Consider the following 26,286-nt stretch of genomic DNA (forward strand, 5'->3'; position numbering starts at 1 on the left):
TATTTATGTAACAATAACATTTACATTACATTCAGTCATTTAGCTGACGCTTTTATCCAAAGTGGCTTACAAGTTCTGTACAACAAGTCAGCAGGAAGGGTACAACTCTGGCAGCTAAGGGTCAGTAACATTGTTCGTAAAACAGTGTCAAACTTGAGTGCTACAGACTTGAGTGCATATTAGCATAGTAGGTAATAATATAGGCAAGGTAGATTCCTTAGTAACAGAGTGAAAAAGATGCTAGATGGTTCTGCCTCTAGTTAGCAGGAGCTATGCTAGATGGTTCTGCCTCTAGTTAGCAGGAGCTATGCTAGATGGTTCTGCCTCTAGTTAGCAGGAGCTATGCTAGATGGTTCTGCCTCTAGTTAGCAGGGGCAATGCTAGATGGTTCTGCCTCTAGTTAGCAGGGGCAATGCTAGATGGTTCTTTAGCAGGAGCTATGCTAGATGGTTCTGCCTCTAGTTAGCAGGGGCTATGCTGCAGCGTGAGCGGAGCGTAAAGAAGCATGAATAACCAGTGGCGGTTTATTGCCGTTGCAGAAGTGCCTCATCTCGCTTTAACAAGAACACAGATTTACAGAGTCTCCAAATGTTTTAAACTTTGGAAAAACACTAGCTAGTGTTAAAATAAGGGCTAGGCATAGCCACACCAGCAACCCAGCTTGCCATGTCAAATGTAAATAAAACAGTTTCACATCACAATACCCTTAAACCTTTCACTACCACACTACAGAAGGTTAACCCTTTCACTACCACACTACAAAAGGTTAATCCTTTCACTGTCACACTATAGAAGGTTAACCTGTTCACTACCACACCATAGGTTCCACTACCACACCACATAAGGTTAACCCTTTCACTACCACACCACAGAAGGTTAACCCTTTCACTACCACACTACAAAGGGTTAACCGTCTGTAGTGTGGTAGTGAAAAGTTAACCTTCTGTAGTGTGGTAGTGCAAGGGTTAAACATCGCCAATGGCTGTTACACATCGTCGATGGACAACGCTACCATCCCATCAACCATATTAGATATAAGTCTATTTGTAATAAAAGGCGCTCCAGTAACCATTTCCCTGCGTCTACACTGTCCTGGTTCCTGAGAGGCACTGCACTGCCTCTGCGTGGTGGAATCTGTCTGTACACAGCCCGCTATCAGCTCCAAAAGGGTCCAAAAGCGGTTTACCAAAAGAGCCAGCCAGCTAAAGTCGCTGGCTATAGAGTAACTTTACTTACCCTGTTGGTGTGTGGGGGTCTTGTCCCTCCAGCCATGGCGAATTCCTGACGAAATAATCACAACAAAAAGGATGAAAAAAAAAACCGGCAGATTTTCTGTGTTTCCATATTAAGTTAGAACTCTTGCTAGAATCTCGCCATGTAAGCAAAACTTGCCGTGTGTCCCAAGTCTTGTGACGTGTGAAAGGAAGCCGAAAGATCGACTTCAAAATATAACTCTCCCAAAATGCTCTGTGCGTCGACAGCTCTGTCTCCTTGTAACCCTGGTTGTACAGCTGTTTTGCAGGTTGCAAGGCTAACTAGGATCGATTCTTAATTAGACGTCGAGCTTCTGTGCATGTTTTGTTTACATGGCTAGACTTGCCGTTTTTTCTTCTCCATCCTTTATTGTGATCAATTCATAAAGGAATTCACTTCGACTCTCCATACGCCACCATGGTTAGTCAAAGTGGTCGAAGTCAAACTTTTTACGACAAGCGTTCTTTGCCAACTAGCTCTTTTTGTAATTGGCTTTCAGACCCAGTTAGCGGGCTGGGATACAGAACAATTACAGAGTATTTGCCAGTTCAAAACAAGCAGTCTAGTCAGGAATAAGACCATGTACTGTAGCAAAACAGGGAGACGGTAGACGGTCCAACAAGTTTATGCCTTTCAACATGTGCAAATAGTCTAATAGTCTACAAGTCTACTAGTCTGTCGACTAGTCTACAAGTGTAATAGTCTACAACATCTAATAGTATCATAGTCTACATCTAATAGTCTAATAGTCTAGTCTAAGTGTCTACATCTAATAGTCTAGTCTACTAGTCTAAAATCGAATAGTCTAATAATCTACCTATACCATCCAATAGAATAACGGCGCCTATTTGCATCAGAAATTAAAGCAGCAGTTTCCCACAGGTTGTAATGTGGCGCTAGGGATGTCAGTCAACATGAGATCTACATTTTTTAAATATCATGGTTTTCACAATTATACTTTTTTTTAAGATTATATACAAAATAAAATGATATATATATATAAATATATATATAAATCAGTATGTTCCCTTTGAATAAAATAGGTTCAAGAATCAGGATTGTTAAAGTGAATTAGCTTAGTCCATGTCAAAAAGAGTGGCCTATAGAAAACTTAGAAACACACCCATACATATACACACAGTGAGAATGGTTTATAGCAGACTTAATGGTTTTAGAATATTTTAGCTAATGAAGTGAAATATCCATTATCATCAACTACTACTATTTTTATAGTGCAACGTCTGGCTACTTAAAATCATTGAACGTACAGTGACAGAGAGACAGAGAGACAGAGAGAGACAGAGAGACAGAGAGACAGAGAGACAGAGAGAGAGAGAGAGAGAGAGAGAGAGAGAGAGAGAGAGAGAAAGGGTCTCAACCCTCACATTCCTGACTGTTGGAGTTGGAGTGCAAACCAACCATCTCCTCAAAAATTTAAGTAAAGTCGCCCAGAGGACTGCTCCGCTATGAGCGGCTCCAGGGTCAGTTTAACTGTTCTGGGACCAGCTTAGTTGCAAAGCATATCAGACGCATTGGACCCGTTGCTTGTGTGTCTGTTGGTAGGAGTGGCATTGGCTCACACACAAACAGCTTGGAGTTTTCACTGCACATGGAAACAATGTAACTGGTGAGAGGAGTCGTCACAGGACAATGCAGAACGCAGGGCTGAATAACTAGATATAATAGCGTTTAAGATTGAAGGTCCACGCTGGTCTGTGTGCATCATGAAATGACAATTGCGCATCATTGGAATTCTGATTTATTTTCTACTTGGGCGGGTCTTAATCTACCTGGGCGGGTCTTAATCTACCTGGACGGGTATTAATCTACCTGGGCGGGTCTTAATATACATGGGCGGGTCTTAATCTACCTGGGCGGGTATTAATATACATGACTTGAGTGGGTCTTAATCTACCTGGGCGGGTCTTAATCTACCTGGGCGGGTCTTAATCTACCTGGGCGGGTCTTAATATACATGAGTGGGTCTTAATCTACCTGGGCGGGTCTTAATCTACCTGGGCGGGTCTTAATCTACCTGGGCGGGTCTTAATCTACCTGGGTGGGTCTTAATCTACCTGGGCGGGTATTCATCTACCTGGGCGGGTCTTAATCTACCTGGGCGGGTCTTAATCTACCTGGGTGGGTCTTAATCTACCTGGGCGGGTCTTAATATACATGAGTGGGTCTTAATCTACCTGGGCGGGTCTTAATCTACCTGGGCGGGTCTTAATCTACCTGGGTGGGTCTTAATCTACCTGGGCGGGTATTCATCTACCTGGGCGGGTCTTAATCTACCTGGGCGGGTCTTAATCTACCTGGGCGGGTCTTAATATACATGAGTGGGTCTTAATCTACCTGGGCGGGTCTTAATCTACCTGGGCGGGTCTTAATCTACCTGGGCGGGTCTTAATCTACCTGGGTGGGTCTTAATCTACCTGGGCGGGTATTCATCTACCTGGGCGGGTCTTAATCTACCTGGGTGGGTCTTAATCTACCTGGGCGGGTATTCATCTACCTGGGCGGGTCTTAATCTACCTGGGCGGGTCTTAATCTACCTGGGTGGGTCTTAATATACATGAGTGGGTCTTAATCTACCTGGGCGGGTCTTAATCTACCTGGGCGGGTCTTAATCTACCTGGGCGGGTCTTAATCTACCTGGGCGGGTATTCATCTACCTGGGCGGGTATTCATCTACCTGGGCGGGTCTTAATCTACCTGGGTGGGTCTTAATCTACCTGGGCGGGTATTCATCTACCTGGGCGGGTATTCATCTACCTGGGCGGGTCTTAATCTACCTGGGCGGGTATTCATCTACCTGGGCCCAAGTAGAACCTATGTATGGGAAACACTGAAAAGGCATAAACTGTGTGTGTCTTGGTGCTGCTCTGCCTCTTTAGTGGACAGCTTGCCCTCATCGTCTGCCGTGGTCTCAGCCCTCTTGCCAGCTCATATCCGTTCCCATCTGTGGGGTGATATTCTCTCTAATAACCAGCATAGTTGCTGGCTTTTCTTTTATATTTATACCTACCTACCTACTGCTTTCACCGTCTACCCATATACTCTATATGATAGCATGTACAACAGTACTGTATATACAGCATATTTAAATTTATATCTTTACAGCATATATATACCCATATTTGTCTGGATTTACCTGCATATAACCCCTCTATATACCCGCTTGTATACCTGCACATAACCCATAGCTCTGTATGATGGCATGTACAATAATGCTGTATATACCCTATATATATATATTTATTCTCCTTGTCTGTACTTACCTGCACATTAGGGGTGTAACGATGCATCGATTAATCGAAATGCAGATTCTAATGTGTTCGATTCAATGCATCGATTTTAATATGTTAGAATCGATTATAATCAAAATTAATCGAAATAAAAAAATTAAAAGATATATATATATTTTTTTAATGTTTTTTTTGTGTGTGTATTGTTTTTATTGGCATATAGTCCATTCATGCTGAGTGAATCAGTTCCCCCAGCCACATTTTTGTCTAAATTTTTTTGGGGGGAATTAAAAGAAAATGTATCGGAAATTAATCGAATCGTGGTCAAATGAAGAGATTTCATGATGCATTGAATCGTTGCCTGAAGTATCGTAATCGAATCGAATCATTGTGAGGTCAAATCGTTACACCCCTACTGCACATAGTCCTTTACTATATCTACGTATATATCCTACTCTTAATAGTTACGCTGCTGGTCAGTAGTAGTCAATACTAGTCATACAGTCTTTATTTATTATGGGACTTTCTAGCAAAAGTGCTATTCGAAAATCAGTGTTTCATAATATCGAATATTCAAAAAAAGTATATACATTTTTTTATTTTTTTTTTATCAGCTGACCGACAATAAATCAAAATGACACCATTCACCATCGTAGCCTATAATAACAGCATTGCATTGGCCGGCTTTAATAAACAAACAGAAACAGTAGCATGTGCATCTTTTTGATCAATTAGGCTATGAAAATTAGGCTACCTCTATAAAAAAAAAAAAAAAAAAAAAAAGAGCAGTTTATAAAAAATAAACGAAGAATTAAAAAGATTTTTTTTTCAAAACGAATATTCGATGTAAAAAAAATGTAATCGATCTTAATAACAGAAACGACTATTTGAATTTTCGAATATTCTGTCCCATCCCTAATCTGATTAGCACTACACTCAGTAGTACTAATTTGTATATTTTGTACCCAGTTTAACCACCTGTACATTGTATATTGCTGTAGCAATTTACTGCTACATTTGCACTCTGGTTGAATGCCAAACTTATTTCCGTTGTACTGCATGTGTGCTGTATAATGACAATACATTTGAATCTAATCGAATACATTTCTTTTTATTTGAGCAGAGAGGTAGCATTGGCTTCCAACGGGTCAGATGTATCAGGCTTTCCGTAGCCCATGGCTCTATAGGTATATCAAATGAATTAAATAATCGTTTACTGGCACTGGCACTACATGTCGATAGTAAGAAATATGTTTTATGTATTGTTGTTTGATGTAGATGAATGTCCTTGTTTTGTTTCAGTTTTCAAAACGAGCGCATCTCCATACTAGTTAAGACGCAGAAAAGGTCTTCCTCGTGTCTCATCCTCGAGTGAGTCCTTAGTGAAAACGTCACGGGGAAACGATGAAGAGGTGGAGTTGCTGCTTGTGGGAGGAGCTTCACACGTTTAACCCTTTCACGACCAACTACCAAAGAGTTAACCCTTTTACTGCGACAATAAATACAGAAGGTTAACCCTTCCACTGCCACAGGACACAGGGTTAACCCTTTCGCTACCACAGTACAGACGGTTGCGTGTCTCTGATGTGTGGTAGTGAAATGTTAACCTTCTGTAGTGTGGTAGTGAAAGGGTTAACAGCCTACGTCAGAGACACACACACACGTATCCTCCGCTGGAGGAGACAATGGAGGGAACCACAGGCTTCCTCTGTGCATTTACTACGGCTTTGGAATGGCATTAAATACTATGGTGACAAAATTATTCCGCTTCTGGGTCACGGAGGAATGGAGGACGGAGGAAGTTGGGAAGGGAAGCTTTTTTAAACCTTTGGAATGGACCCTCGGTCACAGAATTAGCTGGAGAACATTCTCCAGTCCCACTCCCATGACTTTTCCTCTAGCGCCACCATCAGGTCAAACTGAAGTTACAGGCAAATTGCCATACAATTAGCTGAGAACATCCATGACCCCAAAAGGAAGAAACCTACTGATTTGGGTGAAAATCATTAGTCCATGAATCTAATCCCACGGGACAATGCATTGGGAACTTGTTTCCCATGACGAGACATACCCTGTGAATATTATTGCATGGATCAGAATACGGGCGCGCGCAGGGGCGGAGCTTCCTACAGGCGATATAGGCGGTTGCCTTTTTTTTAATATAGATCTTTTTTTTTTGCTTGGTGCAGTTTTAGCCCTCTATATTTGCAACCTATTTTTACATAAAAAAATTATTCTAACATAAGGGAAAATTAGCCAAAAATCTAAAATGGTCAGTCAATCTGAGCCTCGGCGTTAGGTGTTCACAGTCAGAACATGCTAGAGCGCTGTGCATTGATGGGTATCTGTCAAGTGTTTATAGAATTGAAAAGAAAGACTAACGTTAGAGAACTATGAAGAGACAAAAGCCATCCGGGTCGCAGTATAAAAAGAGAAGAAAAGAAGAAGAAGAGAAACGTGCCAATACCCCATCATATGTATATATGTATATATTCACTGTTAGGATCTATGGGTACTATGGGTACTGTATATTTGCATATCGTATATGTCACAAATGTAACAGTACTATATACCTGTATGTCCCTATGCCATAAATGTCATGATGTCATGTATGTTGTGTATGTCATAAATGTCACTATGAAATGAAAATGGGGGACCCTGATGTAAACAAGACAAACGTCTTTCTCTGGTCTGCATCCCCTTAACAATTGTGTGTATTGAGCCGTAAAGTATTGTACCCATTCTGCAATCTGTTAAATAAAATGTTCATTCATTCATTCATTCATTCAAGGTGAAAGGTATGCAATTTTGTACAACTTCCAAGACCTGCCACACCAAGAGCTGATGAAGCAAGCAGAGGCACTTGTACACACCTTAAACAATGGAGGGCAATCTGATTTGGATGGGAAGGAGCTGGCTCAGGAGTTGGAAAATGTACCTCACTTGCCATCAAAGAGCATGACAACTCTTGAGTTGTTGAAATTCATACACACAAAGCAGCTCACAGAAATATATCCCAACTTGTGTATTGCTCTGCGGATCAGTGCAACGCCTAACAGTAGCTTCAGCCGAGAGGAGTTTTTCCAAATTAAAACTCTTGAAAACATACCTGAGGTCAACCATGGCTCAAGAATGCCTCAGTGGTCTGGCTGTAATCAGTATTAACCATGAGATTGGTGGTCAGATTTCATATGATGATGTGATTGATGACTGCAGCGAGGAAGGCCAGAAGGATTGCACTGTAAATGGAAACCAGTAGGAGCTACAGGCTAACCTTGAAGTGTGATGATAGGGAGTGGAATGTAAATAGTTCTTGAGATAAAGTGAATTTGTAATTTTTTTTTAATTTGTTTGTTTATTTAGCATATCGCTGCTGTCGGGACAAAACCTCATAACTCCATTTTTTGAATTTTTTTTTTATTATATAAATCAACTCCGTAGATCATCCTCCATATGTGTGTGTGGGTTTTACAAAGTTTAAACAATGGGAAGGCATTAAACCGATCATCTGTCTAAACCTCCTAACTCTATTCACCCTCAAATCTGTGTTAGTTTTTTTCATCTGCTGAAAAGTTGGGTTTTTGGAGTTATGAGGTTTTGTCCCGACAGCAGCGATATTATATTTTGATTATATATGTGTAACATATTTTACAATACATCATTTTATTTTAAAGCAAATTTGCACATAATTTTATTGTTTGTTATTGTTATTATTGATTGTTAGCTCAGTTGTTTGTTTTAATTCTTTAGTGTGCACTTTACATTTCTTCTTAATTTTCTTTGAAAGCTAATTTGCACATTATTTTATTGTTTGTTATTGTTATTATTGTGTGTTAGCTAAGTTGTTTATTTGTTTTAATTCTTTAGTGTGCACTTTACATTTATTCTTAGCTCTTGTTCTTGCTTGTAAAAAATAAAGGTGCAGTACTTTACTGTATAACTGTTAAGATGTTTTGAGGGGGGGGGTGCAGTGGTGAAGCTAGCCTAGGGCGCCAAATGTGCTAGGTCCGTCCCTATATACCGATATTGTCCAACTCTTAATTTCCGATACCGATATCAACCGATACCGATATATGCAGGGTTTCCCCCCAAAAAAACGGAATAATTTCAGGTAATTAACATTACATATATTTTGTCGTGGAATTAACACAACATTATGCATACTTTTGACAATAAATTAAATAAGAATTTGTTCTTACTTGCCTGCCTGGATAAAGAAAGGTTAAATAAATGTTAAAAAAAAGTTTTTAAAGAAAATATTTGAAAACAGACACCGATCATTTCTGATATTACATTTGAACTCAATCAACACCTAGAGGTTGCCGTTTACCTTGTGGTAAGAAGGCCAGCGCTCTGTTCAATGGAGATAATGCCGGTGTTTGCAAGTGCTAAAACTATATTAAATATTATAGCTATGGATCTAATAACACCGTCGATTGTCAGTGAGTTTCTTCCAGTCAACATGCAAAAAACAATAATTTTTTCATCCGTACATTTCCGTTTGAATGGTGAATATGAGTATAGTTTGAGTGATTCTGAGTCCCAGGAAAAGACGCGAAAACAGCGTTTTAGTGAAATTCAATAAACACGTTGCCATTCCTCGCTTGGATCAACGCTAGATTATCGGTATTATCTTTCATCATGCACGCATGAAAGGGAGAAGGGGACGCGGGCCCCTCCTTTTGATCGCTACCAACACACACACACCACCCCGACACGCTTCGATCGCGGGGAAAGAATCATCGTATCAACGCAAGATCGATAACATAGAGTCCTTACCTTGTGAAGGATTTGGGGTGCTTTTTCAATGTATGTGATGTATAGATTGGGGGGAGGTGACCACAGCTAAAACGGTGAGATCGAAATGTGCATGGAAGACGGTGATAGAAGAAGCGGTTCAGAGGCAGTAGCCAGCAGAATGTTTAGCAGCCAGCCGAATGTTTTGCATTCCTTGCAAGAACAGCTGATAAGAGCGAGTGTACTGTAGGCCCAGAGCGAGGGAGAGGGGTTCATCTTAATGAAACGTGAAATGTGTGTAAAGGTTATGCAGTTGTCATGACAGCACGTCGCATGACAACCAGAAGGCGGGCCATCGTTGCTACGGTGAAGATCTATAAGTCGAACGGTGTTTCCGGGTGTAGGGCAGACTAGAATCTGACCAAGAGCGAGTAGGACTGAGATCACATCCATGCATCGTTCGAAGCGCCTGCCTTGCCGGAGTATTCAGACCCCGCCTGCACGGCTCAGCCAAGAAAACAAACCACATCGTTTCAAATGGGGTGCAATAGGGGCCGCAAAGCGTTAGGCGGCGGTATTGGCCGTTTGCGATCTCAGAGCCATTCCCAATGATAACATCAGGCTGGATGGATGAATTATGAATAGATATAGCGAATAAAAGAAATAACGATTAAAACCCGACTTTTTCTCGTGATTGGCGCTCAACCACCGGCGAGATAACCCGACTTTTTTCGTCATTGGCGCTGAAACAGTTAATGCCAATATCGGCCGATAATATCAGTAGGCCGATAATATCGGACATCCCTAGTATGAATACAACTATTCTGAGCAAGCATGTTAGCACCAACAGAACCACTTGTTACAGCAAGCCTCTTCCGTGTTTTGGTACAGTTGTTTGCACATTTGCGATCGTTCCCTCGCCGGGGACGCTGATTCGCTCCCAAAACCACATTTTCAAGTGGTCCCGGCATGGAGTGAATCAGCGACGGAACGGAGCGTTCTCATTACACTACTTTTGGGGCAATCGTGCTCGGATTCGACCCCGGATGCCTAGTGAGAAAGCCCTCTCAGTCATAGACACAAGGATGCTAGCAAGAGCACAGGTCTCTAAAGATGTCAGTTGCTCGGTCTGACCGTCCTGTTGGGTGTAAGGAGCAGCATGGCCTAGGGGCCACTAGTGTGCTTTTTTGTGTGTGGCCTTTCTAGAATTGTCTCCCATCCCCCAATTTAGTGCTCATGCCAATTCCCTTCCTGGTCACTGTGGGCATTGCCCTACTGTCGGTCTGGGGAGGGTGTACTCTCACATGCCTCCTCCGATACATGTGGAGTTGCGAGACGCTTCTTTTCACCTGACAGCGAGGAGTTTCACTGGAGAATGTAACACATGCAGAGGTTCACACCCTCTCCCCCAGATCCCCTCCCAGCTAAACAGGTGCCCCGAACGACCAGGAGTCACTGTTTGCAATGACCAGGACTCAGACCCCACCAGTAGGAGAGTGCTTAGACCTCTACGCTACCCAGCCGCCCACTAGGGGGCTTTTTAACTCTTAGGGCCTGTGGCTGCATTGATCCATCACAAAATGGAGATAAAACAAACAGAATGTATTACTGTCCATTGGTTTGTTTTTAAATTAGAACCTAATTTAATTGTGCATTTGCAGAAACAACAGCTTTGCTAATGACGATGACTTATCCATCACTTCCAAAAATTCATCCGGACTTCAAAACGGACACAAATCTAGCGAAGTGGGACACATCATCAGCTCTGTCCAACAAACGGATACTCCTCGTTGAAAACTAATATAAAAACAAGACGTAGTTGTTGGTAATTGGTTATTGTTAATTATGACACAAGTTGGAATAATAGAGCCTGACCATTTTAATGGGTTGACATCCAATCTATTTTGTAGCCTAATTATCTAACCACCAAATAAGATAACAACTATTTAGGCCTATTTTTCACATAATGAAGAATGAAGTTTGGCAAGTTTGGAAGCAAACATGTAAAGGCCTAAATGATATTAGAGAGAAAGCCTAACTTGAATAATACAGCATATCAATATTCAGGCCAAAACTACCATGTTAAGATGTTAAGATTAAGATGCTATTAAGATGTTAGATCCTAATATGAAAGATTATGTGATTTAATGTTCTATGCCTTATTTTGACTTTGTCTATTGTGTGCTCATTTTATGCTTAGTTTATGCCTAATTTTATGTCTGCACTTTATGCATTGCTCTTGGTCTGCCAATTTTGTGCTCATTTTATGATTGTCTTTTCTTACTGCTGTGAAGCATTTTGAGCTGCAATTCTTATATGAAAGGTGCTATACAAATAAAGTTTATTATTATTATTATTGTCTATCCTAGTCACATTATTGAACTCAGAATATACTTCTGTCTCTCTCAGCATCTTTCGTTCCCCCACTCCATCTACTCTTTCTCTCTACACTGTAGAGCAAACAGATATTTGCATGGTAGCTGGCCACCCTAGATAGTAACAGTTAATAGGTTAACAGTCATTTTGTGGGACATTTTGTGAGGGACATTCTAGTAGGGACATTTAGTTATGGAGGTTCTAGTAGGGATGTTTTGTGAGGGACGTTCTAGTAGGGATGTTTTGTTAGTATGCATGCTCAGGTCACGTAGCTGCGTCTAGCGATGATAACAAGATAATTGCCATGACTCCCGTCTATCCTGTCCATCTCCTAAAACCATCACCTCTAAGGGAGCGTCATCCTGCTTTCAGTACCGCCAGCAGCTGAGCTGCTTCTCAGAGGAGATGTGAGAATCACAGGTTTACTGTGAGTGTGGGTCAATGGCAACATGCCTAAGTAATGCATAATAACAAAAGTATTGCACTTAGTATAGGTCGTAAAGGCTAATCGTAAAGGCTCATTTAATTTGATTAAGATTAAAGACTAGGTTCCGGGTCGAGCATGGGGTAGACATCTCTGAGCCATGCTGCCACTCCCGAACTTTTATTTTACTTTAAAAAGCATATTTTTTTTATTTCAAGATAATTGAACCACTACTATACGTCATCCATATCTCTGCCTGTATTATTCAACCAAAAAGAAAAAAGAAGAACGAGCATGATGGCTGCGCAAGTCTTGAGAAGCGGGACCGGCCCCGGGGATGGAGCTACCATGGCTGAGCTAACGGAGGAAATCAGACGGGCTTTCACCGCAGAGTTCAGAGCGTTTGCTGCCTCGCTCGAGTCCAGACTCGACGGCTTCCAACTGGCGGTCGCAGACCATACCCAACGCCTGGCCTCCGTGGAGGACGGCCTGAATACATGGTCTGGTAGGATGGTGGAGCTGGAGGCCAGATGCACAGCTCAGGACGAAGTCATCGGCAAGCTAAAAAACAAGCTAATTGATGTTGAGTCACACAGCCGGCGTTCTAACATACGCATCCTGGGCCTGGATGAATCCCTACACAGCAACCGTCCCAGTGTCTTTTTCGCAGAGGTCCTGGTGGAAATCATGGGGAAAGACGTCCTCGCTACACCACCGGAGCTCTACCGATGCCACAGGACACTAACACCCAAGCCCAGTGGTGCAGTCGTAATATGGGCCAAGGCCAAACGCCACACGCACACGCGCTCCCGCGCATACATGTTCCCTCGGTTGCGCACAGAACAGATGATACAACTTGTCTCATCCTTCCAGTCGGGAGATCAAGCAACCCCCCACCTACAGGGCTTGTATTTGGTTGTCGGTATCCTATTATTATGCAAAGTCTAGGTGATAAGTAAGTGGACTTCCTGAGGACCCGGCCCAGAGAAACCCCGACCCCGACACCGGCACCACCAGACCCGGACGCGGAACCGGCGGACACGATACCGGCTTTGCCGGAGCCGGACTCGATGCCGGCCTCATCAGATCCAGTGGCATGACTCTGTGGCATGACTCTGGGCCGTTAGCATCCTGCTACGGCTATCACACAGAGAGGGGTTGCATTTAATATTTTATTACATATGTAGTTATGGATGAATACTTGACGTTAGGCTTCGCCTGGAAGTTTTATTTTTTTTCTCTCGCTATCTGACATAAGGGGGGGGGGGGGACAATTCTGCTGTATATGACTGTTGTACTGTTGCATGACTATAGCCACGGGCTAGGATGCTAAGTGCTAACGTTCCGTTTTGGAAGAAGCGGGACCTATTTTGTTTAGGATATTTCTACCACACCTATAACTTTTACGCGCTATACCAGCGCCCAGCCGTGTTTTGGTTCATTGCCACCGGGATGCGTTTACTGTTGCTTGCACGTTGAACGAACTGGGGTATCGTGACTGCGCCAGCCGGGCCTCGTCGGCTACATACAGCTAGCCACCTGCATGGCTCCCGTCAATATCTGCTGCTGACAACGTGCTCGCTGGAGCGGCAGACGGCCCCCTGCACAGCGCCCTCCTCTGGCAGGGAAGGCCTAATCGCACGAGGTCAAACCAGCATCATGGGAGATAACAGACCCACGAACAAGGTATCGCCCCCTCCCGGCCTGGTGGATGTACTGCACGCCTGTCCTATCGCAACATGCCTGAAAGATACAACCCCCCCCCCCCATTTACCACTAGTTCTGGGCTCCAGCCGTTGACCTTACTAATGGTTCAATTTGAATTTTCTATGTTTACTTTACACTTTGAGGCGAATGTGACAGTTAGCCACTGAGAGATGGTTCTACGAATGGTAGGTTTGAAGTTTCTGGAAATGTTGGTGAGTCCCTGTGATGTTGGGGAAAGACCCACTGGTCCCACACCTTTACGTTTTTAATGTCATTAATATTTGTTTTATGTATGGCTCAAAGTACATGTGCATACTAGTGTTTAAAATAAGTGAATTTTGCCTGCCCACAGGCCTGTCCAGGTCTGCCCTGCCTACACACCCCCTAATATTCTATGGCTACGGCTAACTCTGAGAGCTTTAAGCTCTGCTCCTGGAATGTTCGAGGTATTCAGAAATTAGCGAAGAGGAAGGCGATTCTGACCTTTTTAAAGAAGGAGAATGTCTATTGCTTTATTACAAGAAACCCATATGGGGCCCAACGACACCGCTAAACTCCAAAAGAGTTGGGTGGGACAGGTCTTCGCCACAAATGATTCTACATTCAGTAGAGTGGCCATATTGATCAATAAAAATCTCCCCTTTAGACTCATAACTTCCTCTTTAGATAGCCAAGGTCGCTATGTGATTATCAAAGGTGTTCTTAAGGGTAAAGAAATGACATTTATGAATGTATACTGTCCCCCAGGCTACTCCCCTGACTTTCTATCCAAAATATTTACTGAATTTAATGGCCTGGCCTCTGAGGGCGCTTTTGTGGGCGGAGACTTTAACTGTCACCTTATACCATCTCTTGACAAACTCCCAACCAGTTTGGCTCCCCCCTCTGGGCAAGCAAAGATGCTCTCCTCCCTATGCAAAGACATTGGATTCTCAGATGTCTGGAGAACCCTTGTCCACTGCTTTTGGTCCTGTGTAAAGCTTCAGAGCTATTGGTTCGACATCGTAGAGGAACTATCCGACATATTTCAGACCCCCATCAAACTGGATCCCCTCTGCCTCTTACTAGGCCTCCCAGATATTCATATTGCCAATTTCAAACATAAGAGACTGTTCAATCTGTTGACATTTGTTGCTAGGAAGAACATTCTGTTGTTCTGGATCAAGGACGAGGTCCCATCAAAGAGGTCATGGCACAACATTATTATGGACTGTATTCCTTGTGAATACATCACGTGTATGCTGCACTCCAAGTTGGACACTTTATGAAATATGGTACCCATATCTATCTCATATTGGACCTGCGCTATCCACCACTGTACTCGCCGGATTTCCCCATTACCCATAACCTCCCTATAGACCAATGCTGCCTTGTTTTTGTCTGATTGTGCTGGTATCATTGCCAAGGGAACCGTAACTGATGTAAAGGTGCTTACATATACACGCACACATACACACGCTCACACCACACATATACGCATGCACACACATAGAACACACATCACTCACACACATGCAACATGCAAGCGTAAATTACACAGTCATATCAGACATTCACACATAAAACACGCACATAGGTAATGCACACGCACACATGGGTAGGTAGAACACACATATATATAGCACACATAGGTAATGCACACACATAAGAGCCACATTTATTTTTAATTTTATTTTTATTATTTTACTTTCTTGTTTGCCTGTCTCTTGTACTGTTGTTATTGTAGTTGTCGCTGTTGTCACTGTTATTATTATTGTTAATGTTATTGTGATGTCTTGTTCTATGTATGAAAAAAATTTATTAAAAAAAACATTTAAAAAAAAAAAGAAATATTAAAGACGCATTTCTCCCGTAGGCTCCTTTATAGGTTTGCTAAATGTACAAATGTTTTAAATGTTAGTATATAGTAAAATCACTAAGCTGTAGTCGCTTACAGGAATTGCATTTTCAATATAATAACAAATGACAACCCGTCCTCTGATCAAACCTTGTGTTTTTCAAGCGTCTGCTGGCTTTGAAATTAGGACATAATTCATTAAGGTATAAGAAATTGGCAGTTTAAAAATCCAACTTTGCTGCAATTTTGGAGACACATTTTAAATCAACTACCATATTGTTTAGATGAATTGAGAAATATGATGATATCATGAATCATGATATCTCCAACAGTCAGACATTTTCCATGTTCAAACTTTATTTAGCTAAATAAGTTATTGTAGTTATTGTCCATTTAGAACTGATCATTCTTCATTAGAGAATGTAATTTATTTATATATGTATATATTATTTTTTGCATTCAGGGATAAAATCACATCAACTACTCATAATATGCCATTAAAAAGGAAAGTATACTATTTATAACAACTATACTATAAGACTGGAATGTTGTGACTTACAGGAACAGGAAGGTCGTCAGCAAGGCCCTGCCGCCTCAGCTGGATCCTCTCCACCGGCCTCAGGTAGGGACTCGTCCAGTCAAACCACTCGTCGTAGCGGTGGCTCCACTGACGGTAGTGGATTAAGACTTTCTCATCGTCGTAGTCTATCTTTTCTATGTTGGCAGGATACCTGAGGAAAAAAAGACCACCGCTTGATCCACTGCCGATACAGATATTGAACACCAAATCGACCCCTTGTTGTGACACATCAGGAACTCACTGGATCAATCTGGTCTGGCTACTGTAGCTGCAAGCAGATTGGTAGTACCCATCGATTTAAATAAGGACAGCTAGTTGTACCCGTTGATTTAAAGGTGTTCACCCAAAACAAAAACTATCCATCCAGATAGTTTTGGCATCATTTCCGTAGAGATGTCTGCTGTCAGCCCGATAGAATGGAGCTCGATATCTGTACAGCTGATATTTCCAAACCTCTGCAAACCACACTGAAACTATCTTCTGGATGAATATATTCCTTTGGTAAGGGCAAAAATATGGTGAACTTCCCCTTTAAAAGCCCCATGAAAATCAAAATAGATGTTTGTAATTTCCTGGAAAACTAAAGAAATTAATTATTTGAGTCATCCAGGGCACAGGGGCGTATACTAATTTTGCGTCCTATGAAATTATTTCACATTGTAACTTGAGCTAGCACTCTGCATCTTTAAAGGTCCCGTGTCTTGCTATTCCTTTCACTATTTGGGCAATGTTACACAATTCCTGTGAGTCTATGGAACACATCTGTACGTTTTCTTTTTTTTTTAAATGCATTGTTTTGTATTTCTAATCAAGTACTCTAAAGCAGCATTTTTCCACTTCAAGATTTCAAGCCGTTTTGGGCTGGTCTCCGCCCATAAGCGCTTTGAGTGACAGTCACCCACAGCCTGCACAGACAGAGAGCGACAGAGAGATTGAGGGGGATACTAATGCATTTTTGTGACCTGCAACAGGGCAGTTTTAAAACCAGAGACAGTGGACAGACTTGTCTTTCTTGCCTGCAACTTAAAGGAATGGCTTTGCTTGTCCAAATGACAATACTGACCAAATTCAGATTTCTTTTTCTCTTGTCCATTTATTTTGTTTGCTTTCTAATTTAAAATTCAGTTTGAAACCGTCTGTACACAGTAGGCTATGTGTGCTAGCAGAGCTAGTCTCCAGTCGCGAGTCACGGTGCACATGCGCGGTGGTTTGTCCACCAAAAAAGCGCCAAAAGATAGAAAAGAAACTAGCAGAGCCAGAACTGTTCAACTCCCCTGGAGAGACAGCCAGCAGAGAAGCTTGTTTACTTTCGCTTTTAAACCAGTTGCAGCCTGAGAACTGGAGTGTGAGGGGCTGTAACACTAAAGATGTCGGCAACGACAAAGAATTGCTGCAAAATAAACAATACATCCGTTGTTTAAAAAAATATAAAAAATATAAAGAAAATACTATTTTTATATATATATATATATTTTTTTCTTATTAATACTTATAACAATATCGATAATTATCGATATCGAGTGATATGATAACATTATCATATGGTTATCGTGATATCATTTTTGGCCATATTGCCCAGCCCTAGTTATGCAGATCAGCTCCTTGCTACGTAGGATAGCGAGTCAAATCAGAATGGCTTAGTTCACTGAGGGAGGATATTGTCTCAACTGAATTGGAGCAATCCGCCAAAATGAGAATTAGAGACAGACCCCATTGATACAAACCCCCATTGCTAGAAAACAATGATAAACACTGAAAAAGGCTATTTATAAGACAGGGGACCTTTAACTAAATTGAACAAATGTTCAATGTTAGCTTGCTAGCTAACGTTACTAATGTTGCGTAATGTTGCTAACCTATGTTGCGTAATGCACATTCAACACTATTGGCTACTATAAATGCCAAGTCAACTCCCTGGCTTCCTGTTTTTACAGGACACACGTAGATATGTGGAATCAAATGGCATTCTGCAAGCAGTTTCATGGGAACTTTAATAATGCTCACAAGCTTGGATTTGAACTTTTTTGTTAAGATGGACAAATAGAAAGATGTTATAATTAGTACATAATGAGGAAAGGTTACAGGCTAAGATTCAACATGTGAAGGTGTAAGAAAACCTGCCTTCTGTTCTTGATCCTCCAATCAACTGTTCCTCAGACAAACCAAGGAGGATAAAATCAAGGAGAAGTCACATATTGCGTCACATCATTGGAGCCAGCGCAATCTGAGCATGCGCCATACACCCATCTCCCATTGGATGGCTGACCGGTGACATCTCCTCGATTTGACACTCCTTTGAGGGAAGCAACAAGCTGCGAGGATCCAGAAAAGAGGGTGGAGCTTGACCATGACTCACCAGTTTTTGAGGGTGTCTCTAGCCTCGAGCAGCGCTCCCACCTCAAAGGTGATCCCTCTTCTGTTGGGGGGGGTCTTACTCATACTGCCCACATCAAGGCTTGCCTCCTGGACAAACACCCAAGAGGTTATTGTTATACTTGCAATACAATTCTTTTTATCATCAGATCATGCATCGACAAGAAAGGTACAGAGAGACACAAGTCCAATGTTGCTCACATTTCTGTTGAGTCTCAAAAATGTGATTTGGATGTAGTCTGGCTTTATTCAGGTTGCTTTTATTCAGTTGCTTTTACCGAACAGACCATTAGTTTGGACAGAAATGAGTAAGATCAAACATGGTTTAACATGCCAAAAAATGCAGGAAACCACTTTGCTTTGACGTCTGAAATGTGTTGCAGCTCATGGTATTATATTTTAGTATTGGGGATGTTTCCAGACGCCAATACTCAGCCAGTAACGCTGCATCCCGTATCAAACCTCTGCATAGCTTGGATGCATCCATTCATAATGCGCCAATGAGCAATGTAAAGAGATGGAGTATGAGCTGGAAAGAGTAGAGCGCGGGACACAGTTTCACTAAATACAGCCAAGAGACTAGAGTGTATCTGGCATTTTAGGCAAATGAAGGATGCACTAGCAATATGATCATATATCAGATCTTTACGCTGAGATGCCAAGTGGAGGTGTAGCCACTATAGGGCTGGGTGATAAAACAATCTTGAACATTATCAGAAATTCAGAATATGAATGTGTTATAATTAGGGATGCACCGATCCGATATTGATATCGGCCCCGATATGACTAAAATAGCTGGATTGGGTATTGGTAAAAAAAAAAATATATATATATATATATATCTGACATTTTTATTTTTATATAATATAATAAGAAATACAAATGCAGTACATTTATATCTATGTGTTAATTTGTTACATTTTGTTTCACTAAGTTAGGAAAGTAATGTTTTAAGTCAAGCCTGATGTTGCCTTGCGGCTTGCACAAAAGAATGATCCCAGTCTCTTCCACACAGTGAGGCAGTTTATTAATTGAACAATGGGTATCGGATCGGTACTCGGTATCGGCCGATAGATACCCAAAGCCCAGGTATCGTTATCGGGACTGAAAAAGTCGGATCAGTGCGTCCCTAGTTATAATGATGATACATCCATGAGATTATGCCTTTCCATTTGTGTTCAGCACAGCTCTCTGTTCTCTCCCCAATCCCCAAGAGAGAGAGAAGTACAAATGCTTGCCGTGTGTGAGAGAGAGAGTTTGGATGAAATAATGTACAGTTGTTATTTTGTTCATAATGTTCTCATTTGCTGTGTGATAATGATGGTAATTACTCTGTTATTAATGTTATCACTGTGTGTGTGTCACTTACTGTGTGTGTGAGAGAAATACAGTTGTTAATTATCTCACTTGCTATGTGAGAATGTTAGTTATTATGTTCTCAATGCCCCTTGCATTGTATGATAATTGTGTGGAAGAGTTTGCTAGTTCTAGTGCTACCCCTTTGTACATTGTGGCTGTCTGACAAAAGTTAACAATAAATAATGTTATTAGGAATACATTTGCCTCCTGCGTGAACTGTGCATCGCTGAATAGACTGTATTTTAACGTTAGTCATATGGTGGTACTTGGAGAGCCAGCTACGTTCTCAGGTGGTACTTGGTGTAAAAAGGTTGAGAACCACTGGCTTAGTTGATCTAAAATCGACAAATCTGTGAAATTATGTTTCCCCCACAAGCGATAATGCAGAAGGACTTTAAATCTCTTGCTTACCACATGTGTTCTCATCATGCATCAGAAAATAACCGAGTCGACTCAGCGTGAAAAAAGAAGCATTACATTCCACTAACAAAGTCTTGGTCGACCAAGACCAAATCAACAGACTAAGACCAAATCGACAGACTCATCAATAACGACTAGGAGGGGCAGCTTCAATGCCGAGGGCTACTTAATGTTTACTAGGTTATATACAACATTCTTGTTGTCTGCCCGTTGTCTTGCTTAGAATTGTATGTCAAATTCCATTTAGTGTTTGTCACCTTGTCAAGTTAAACCATGTCAAACCTGGTTCAGTCCCAGGAGAAATACTCTCCAGAATTAAAATACAGAGCTTTAATACTTTGCTGCCTCTCCTTGTATGAGGCTTTTGGACGAGTTCCAATAGTGTCCTTTTCATGATTGGAGTCTCTGTAGCTTCCAATAGCTAAAAAGGAACAATTTTCTCTCTGTGCGCAGAAAGCTATCTGGCTGCACGCTAGCCTAGCTTAGCGCAAATTTTAATGGAAGTGGATACAGAGCACTGGCCTAGCTTAAAACTCAGGTGTGTTTGGCCAACAGCTAGCCGCTAGGCTAGTGGTCCATTATCCGCTTCCATTCATTCGTGTAAAACCAGGCTAGCTTACAGCCTTCTACTGAACGCACAGAGCCGCATTTCATTGTATACCTGTATGCCGTGACAATTAAAACTCTTGAATCTTGAATCTTGAATCTTGAGCCTCAGGGCATTTTTTTTATCCATCTTCTTGTCAGGAGAAGACGGTAAGTGCATTTCCCATAATATATTGGTGTGTTACTATTGGCGTGTTTCTTTAACGTTTGCACCCTGGAGTTTGTTGCATTCCATTTGTCCTCCACTGCCTACACTGATGTGAAACGCAGCATGCCGATGATGTTATTACCACCCAAGGCTCTCTAAGAGCCAGAGAAAACCCTGTGCATGACCTTAATGGTTTCACTCACTGCACTGACTCACACTCAGGATCTGATGATGCAACAATCCTTCGTGATAAAGCGTAGAGTGAACACTAGAACATTTTAGAGGTTGTTGGGGGTCGTTTAAGTGGGCACCTACCATTACTTTGATGTTTCACTGAGTTATTTGGGTCTGACACGCACGACACCCCCCATCCCCCCTGAACAGTCTCGCCACTGATCAGAGCCAGAGTCAGATATGATAATAAATGGCTCTGATCGGACCTACAGAGAGGTCATTGTGTGTCTATATATTACACAGAAGAATACAACAATAAAACATATGTAAAACACGTAGGGAATTTATATGGAATCAATTAAACATGTCAGCTCTATCTCCGTGTATCGCCATTAATTAAGGCTCAAAATATGCATGAGAATAGTAATTTTTTTGTTTTTGAATACATAATAATAGTGACTAAGCAGCTGCCTCTATTGCTTGGAGAAAACACCAGGGAGGGTCTGTGTCTGAGACAGCTATCAAACGAATTGACCTACTGCACACAGGATATTGATTTTATTTCTAGCCAGCAAACAGAATTTCGCAAAGTGCCGGTCTGGATATCGAAGCACTGACTGTACAGTACAGTACAGTGGTACGAATATAGCATTTAGGCTAACCGCGCATTATCGCACTACTGCTGGTGTGTTGTGCCTTTCCGACACAATGAAACGCTGGTAAAGATAGGCTCGAGCATTGCATCTTTTGCATGTACACACTTTGCCATAATTACCAAAATGTGATCACGGGCTAGAATCCAACGAGGCGGACTAATAAGAGGCGGACTAATAAGTCCTTCATTCAGTCTTTCACACTAAATATCATCACACTCCATATAGCGCGCTTCTTTGTCATACTTTGTATCAGGATCATGAGAGACGTCTGATCCCTCCCCACTCTCGAAACAATACAACACAAGATCGATATGTATATATCGGATATACATAATGACACTGTGGATCAGACTTACGTGCATATTCCTCACATTTAGGGCGAGCGTCTGACCATGTCCCTGTTCAACGCGCCCTATAGGGGATGATGTCTTCACTTGGAGACCCACGTGCTTTCTGGTCAGGCGAGTTCAGGATCGAAACAATAGGAGACAATGGTCACAGGGATTAGTTATCCTTTGCAACCGAATAACCTAGGTAATATATCCCGGCATGGTCGGGATAAACAGTCATAATACTCAATGTGCAATTATGAAATAAATACATAGGCGCAAGGCAATTCTTCTGTAGTGGTGATGATGACGAGCGCCTCCTCTGAAGAAACGAAAGCCATCCTCTACACCGGAGTAGGGTATATCTGCAGAGCCGCAAGCCCAACGTCTGGGCGGGGCTTCGGGGCTTGTACTTGGTTTGAGGCGTGGTTCGGGGCTTGTCCACGCACAGTAAAACCCAAGTACAAGCCCCGAAGTCCCGCCTCAAACCTAGTACAAGACCCGAAGCCCCGCCCAGACGTTGGGCTTGCGGCTCTGCAGATATCCCTTATTGCATCTACGCGTGACGTGCCCAGCGCGCTCAGTCAGTTGTTGATGCCAGATTCGGGTCAGCAGCGCCGGGGAACTCTACACATTATTAAACCAGACCTTATGGTCCAAATATGTGCAAGTCAAGTGATCTTTTATATCATCAACATCAATTAACAGCTTCACCCTTACATGTTCTGAAACACGCCATTAGAAGCGCGTCATCATACCTAGAAGATGACACTTAAAAGTGTGAAACTGAGAACATTTTCGTATACTTTCCAAGAAAACCTTTGTTGACTGTTGCCATATAGTGTAATCACAGTTAGCGTATTGTTTATAACCAGTATAGTGTCATCACAGTTAGCGTATTGTTTTATAATAACCAGTATAGTGTAATCACAGTTAGCGTATTGTTTTATAACCAGTATAGTGTAATCACAGTTAGCGTATTGTTTTATAATAACCAGTATTAGTGTAATCACAGTTAGCGTATTGTTTTATAATAACCAGTATAGTGTAATCACAGTTAGCGTATTGTTTTATAATAACCAGTATAGTGTCATCACAGTTGGCGTATTGTTTTATAACCAGTATAGTGTCATCAGTTAGCGTATTGTTTTATAACCAGTATAGTGTCATCACAGTTAGCGTATTGTTTTATAACCAGTATAGTGTCATCAGTCACAGTTAGCGTATTGTTTTATAACCAGTATAGTGTAATCAGTCACAGTTAGCGTATTGTTTTATAACCAGTGGGAGTGATGTCAAATATACCAATGCGATACGTCGGCGCTTTAGGCCGAGGTCATTGGTCGGTTTGCCTGGTGTGGGCGGGTCGAAGAGCTGTGACTGGCTGCTGAGCTGTCACTCAGAGCTCGGCGGGGCCTCGCTTCTAGGCCTACTTCTTCATAGTTTCCTTGTCGTACAGACAGGGCACGGAAATACCAGTAGCTTTAAACTTCCCTAACTGGGAACAACAGAACGCCATATATAAACGCCCAGTAACTAAACTCGTGACAAAACAAAAGCAATGTTACAACAACGAAAAGGACCGTGTATACGCACACAACTAACCTATTAGCCCACTTCGTCACATTTGTTTTGAACTCAGAAGCCATCATCAAGGCACGCCACATGCGGCATCCCACAATCTATGGTTGTTGATGCAACAACAAATAGGCCTATTCTGCATTTCTGTCGTGCGAGTTGAATTCCAAAACGTGGCGGCAAATGTTGTTGTTTCTCCTACCTCGTCTCCCGGACACTCTTTCTCCAAATCGGTGTGAAACGTGTGCTGTATGTAATCCTTATATTCAGGTACCACCGCCTCTGTCTGGCTCTAATGCACGCAGTTGGATTTCTTTCCGTTGCATTCACCACCGGCGCGGGGAGAATAGCGCGCGAGTGCGCATGTGCAAAACGAGAACGTTCTCGTATGATAACAATCACACACAGTGTAGCCTTTATATCAGATATCATATCACTGTACTTATATTTACCGAGTCCTAATAAAGGTCCACATTCTTGACTGTAGATAGTATTTTTTTTTTTTATGTATTCTATGTTTGGACCTCACTTTTATTAAATACCTCACACTTTTACAAATGTCAATCAGGATTTTAGATTGAGGAGATGTAGGGCAGCACAGTAGCAATGCAATATTTCCGAAATGTTACACTATGAACAGAAACCTTTATTTCGACCTGAACTAGTAGATAAGCACATAACTTTTATTTTTAAGGAACGAAATGGGCATGTTTGACTTCTCATTTGTTGGGGATAACATCCTGGTTTTTATATATTTTTTATTTATCAAGGCACTGTTTTATTTATTTGGCTAAATCGATTTTCTCTATTCATTCCAAGGTGAACAGAATCCATGGATCATGATTCTAAGCTAGTGTTTTGTTTTAGAAATAAACTAAAGTAATGGATTCCCCTGTTCTATTTCATATTGGCTGCACGCCTATTGGACTATGCTCATGCCAATGGGCGCTCACTGAAATAACTTTCAATCATGCAACTATCACTGACATTTAGTCATTTAGCTGACGCTTTTATCCAAAGCGATTTACAAGTTCTGTACGACAAGACAGCAAGAAGGGTACAACTCTATCAGCTGAGTAACAATGTTTATCAAAGTGTTGCGTGTTACAGTGTAGGTTAGTTTATTAGTTTATAAGTGCATGACAGTAAGGTTAGTCAGGGTTAGATATTTTTTTTATTTTTTATTATTATCATTTCAGATAATGGTTGAAGAAGTGAATCTTTAGTCGACGGCGAAAGATTGGACAGGATTCGGCTGTCCTCCTAACTGGGGTGGGTAGTTCATTCCACCATTGTGGGGCAAGGACTGAGAATAGGCGGCTTCTCTTTGATGACCCTCCCGGAGCTTGGATAGGAGTATAGGTCTGAGGCGGCCAGAAGATGCAGAGCGTAGGGGTCTTGAGGGTGTGTAGTTAGAGACCATTGACTGTAGGTAGGCGGGAGCGGTTCCCTTTGCCGCACGGTATGCTAGGTCGAGGGCCTTGAAGCGGATACTTGTAGCAATGGGGAGCCAGTGCAGGTCCCTAAGAAGTGGGGTGACATGGGCCGACTTCGGTAGGTTTGAGATCAGGCGGGCCGCTGCGTTTTGAATGAGTTGAAGAGGCTTGGTGGCAGTGGCCGGGAGGCCAGCTAGCAGTGCGTTGCAGTAGTCGAGGCGGGAGATGACTGTTGATTGGACGAGGAGTTGGGTGGCTTCTTTTGTCAGGAAGGGGCGGATCCTTCTGACGTTGCTCAGGAGGAATCTGCAGGTTCTGGTTGTCGCTGCGATGTGAGCAGAGAAGTTCAACTGGTCGTCGAGGACAACACCAAGGTTCTTGGCGGTCGGGGACGCGGTCACAGCTGCATTCTCGACTGTGATGGAGAGGTCGGTCAGGGGGGATGATTTGGCCGGCAGGTGGAGCAATTCTGTTTTGCTTAGGTTCAGTTTGAGGTGGTTGGTCGTCATCCAGGTGGAGATGTCGGACAGACAGGCCGAGATCCGGACCAGGGCATGCCCACTATCTGCAGCGTATAAGCAGGTGTCGTGGCCATACTCTCCCCTCCTCGCTCTTTCACATGAACAGGACGCGTGAATACTTTCGACAACAAATGTTTGTTTCCGCGTTCGAGTTTTGCGCTCTGATTGACCAGGTCATGTGACATGTGCGCCAATCGTGGGACAGCAAGTTCTGCGCCGATTTCCGGGTCTAACAGCCTGCAAACTACCTGGCGTTCTATCGCCATGCTCTAAGACAAACTCTAACCTTAACCAACTTCGAAAGAGTGCCTAAGCTTAACCGTCGAAAGAAGGGCAGGCGTTCTATTGCCATGCTCTAAGACAGTGGTTCCCAAAGTCGGGGTCGCGACCCAAAGGTGGGCCGCCAGCAGCCACGGGAGGGCCACGAGATGATTTCAAAAAAAAAAAAAATCCAATTTTTTTTTTTTTTTTTTGTCAGGCCACTGAACTTAGAAGCAGGCCAGGACAGTGTTTCTAATTGTAT

At 42.3% G+C, this 26,286-nt stretch overlaps 1 protein-coding gene across 4 annotated transcripts in view; it reads right to left on the bottom strand.

Annotated features, from left to right (window-relative positions):
- Positions 1–24,130, bottom strand: part of LOC311230247 (PHD finger protein 20-like) — a gene marked incomplete at its 3' end in the record, with an annotated part of 65,169 nt that extends 41,039 nt beyond the window's left edge. For 2 of the 4 annotated variants that reach the window (XM_084316462.1, XM_084316460.1), the window contains exons 1-5: positions 24,009–24,130; positions 22,256–22,352; positions 18,520–18,626; positions 16,143–16,314; positions 1,237–1,281 (exon numbers count right to left, since the gene is read on the bottom strand). In XM_084316462.1, the coding sequence (XP_084172588.1) occupies positions 1,237–1,281; positions 16,143–16,314; positions 18,520–18,626; positions 22,256–22,261 (330 nt within the window). In that variant the 5' untranslated portion in view covers positions 22,262–22,352; positions 24,009–24,130. The remainder of the gene's footprint in view (positions 1–1,236; positions 1,282–16,142; positions 16,315–18,519; positions 18,627–22,255; positions 22,353–24,008) is intronic. The other 2 variants (XM_084316461.1, XM_084316463.1) reach the window with 1 other exon arrangement.
- Between the last annotated feature and the right edge of the window lie 2,156 nt (positions 24,131–26,286).

This window comes from Notolepis coatsorum (assembly GCF_963971535.1).
Source record: "Notolepis coatsorum genome assembly, chromosome: 6".
NCBI lineage: Eukaryota > Metazoa > Chordata > Actinopteri > Aulopiformes > Paralepididae > Notolepis > Notolepis coatsorum.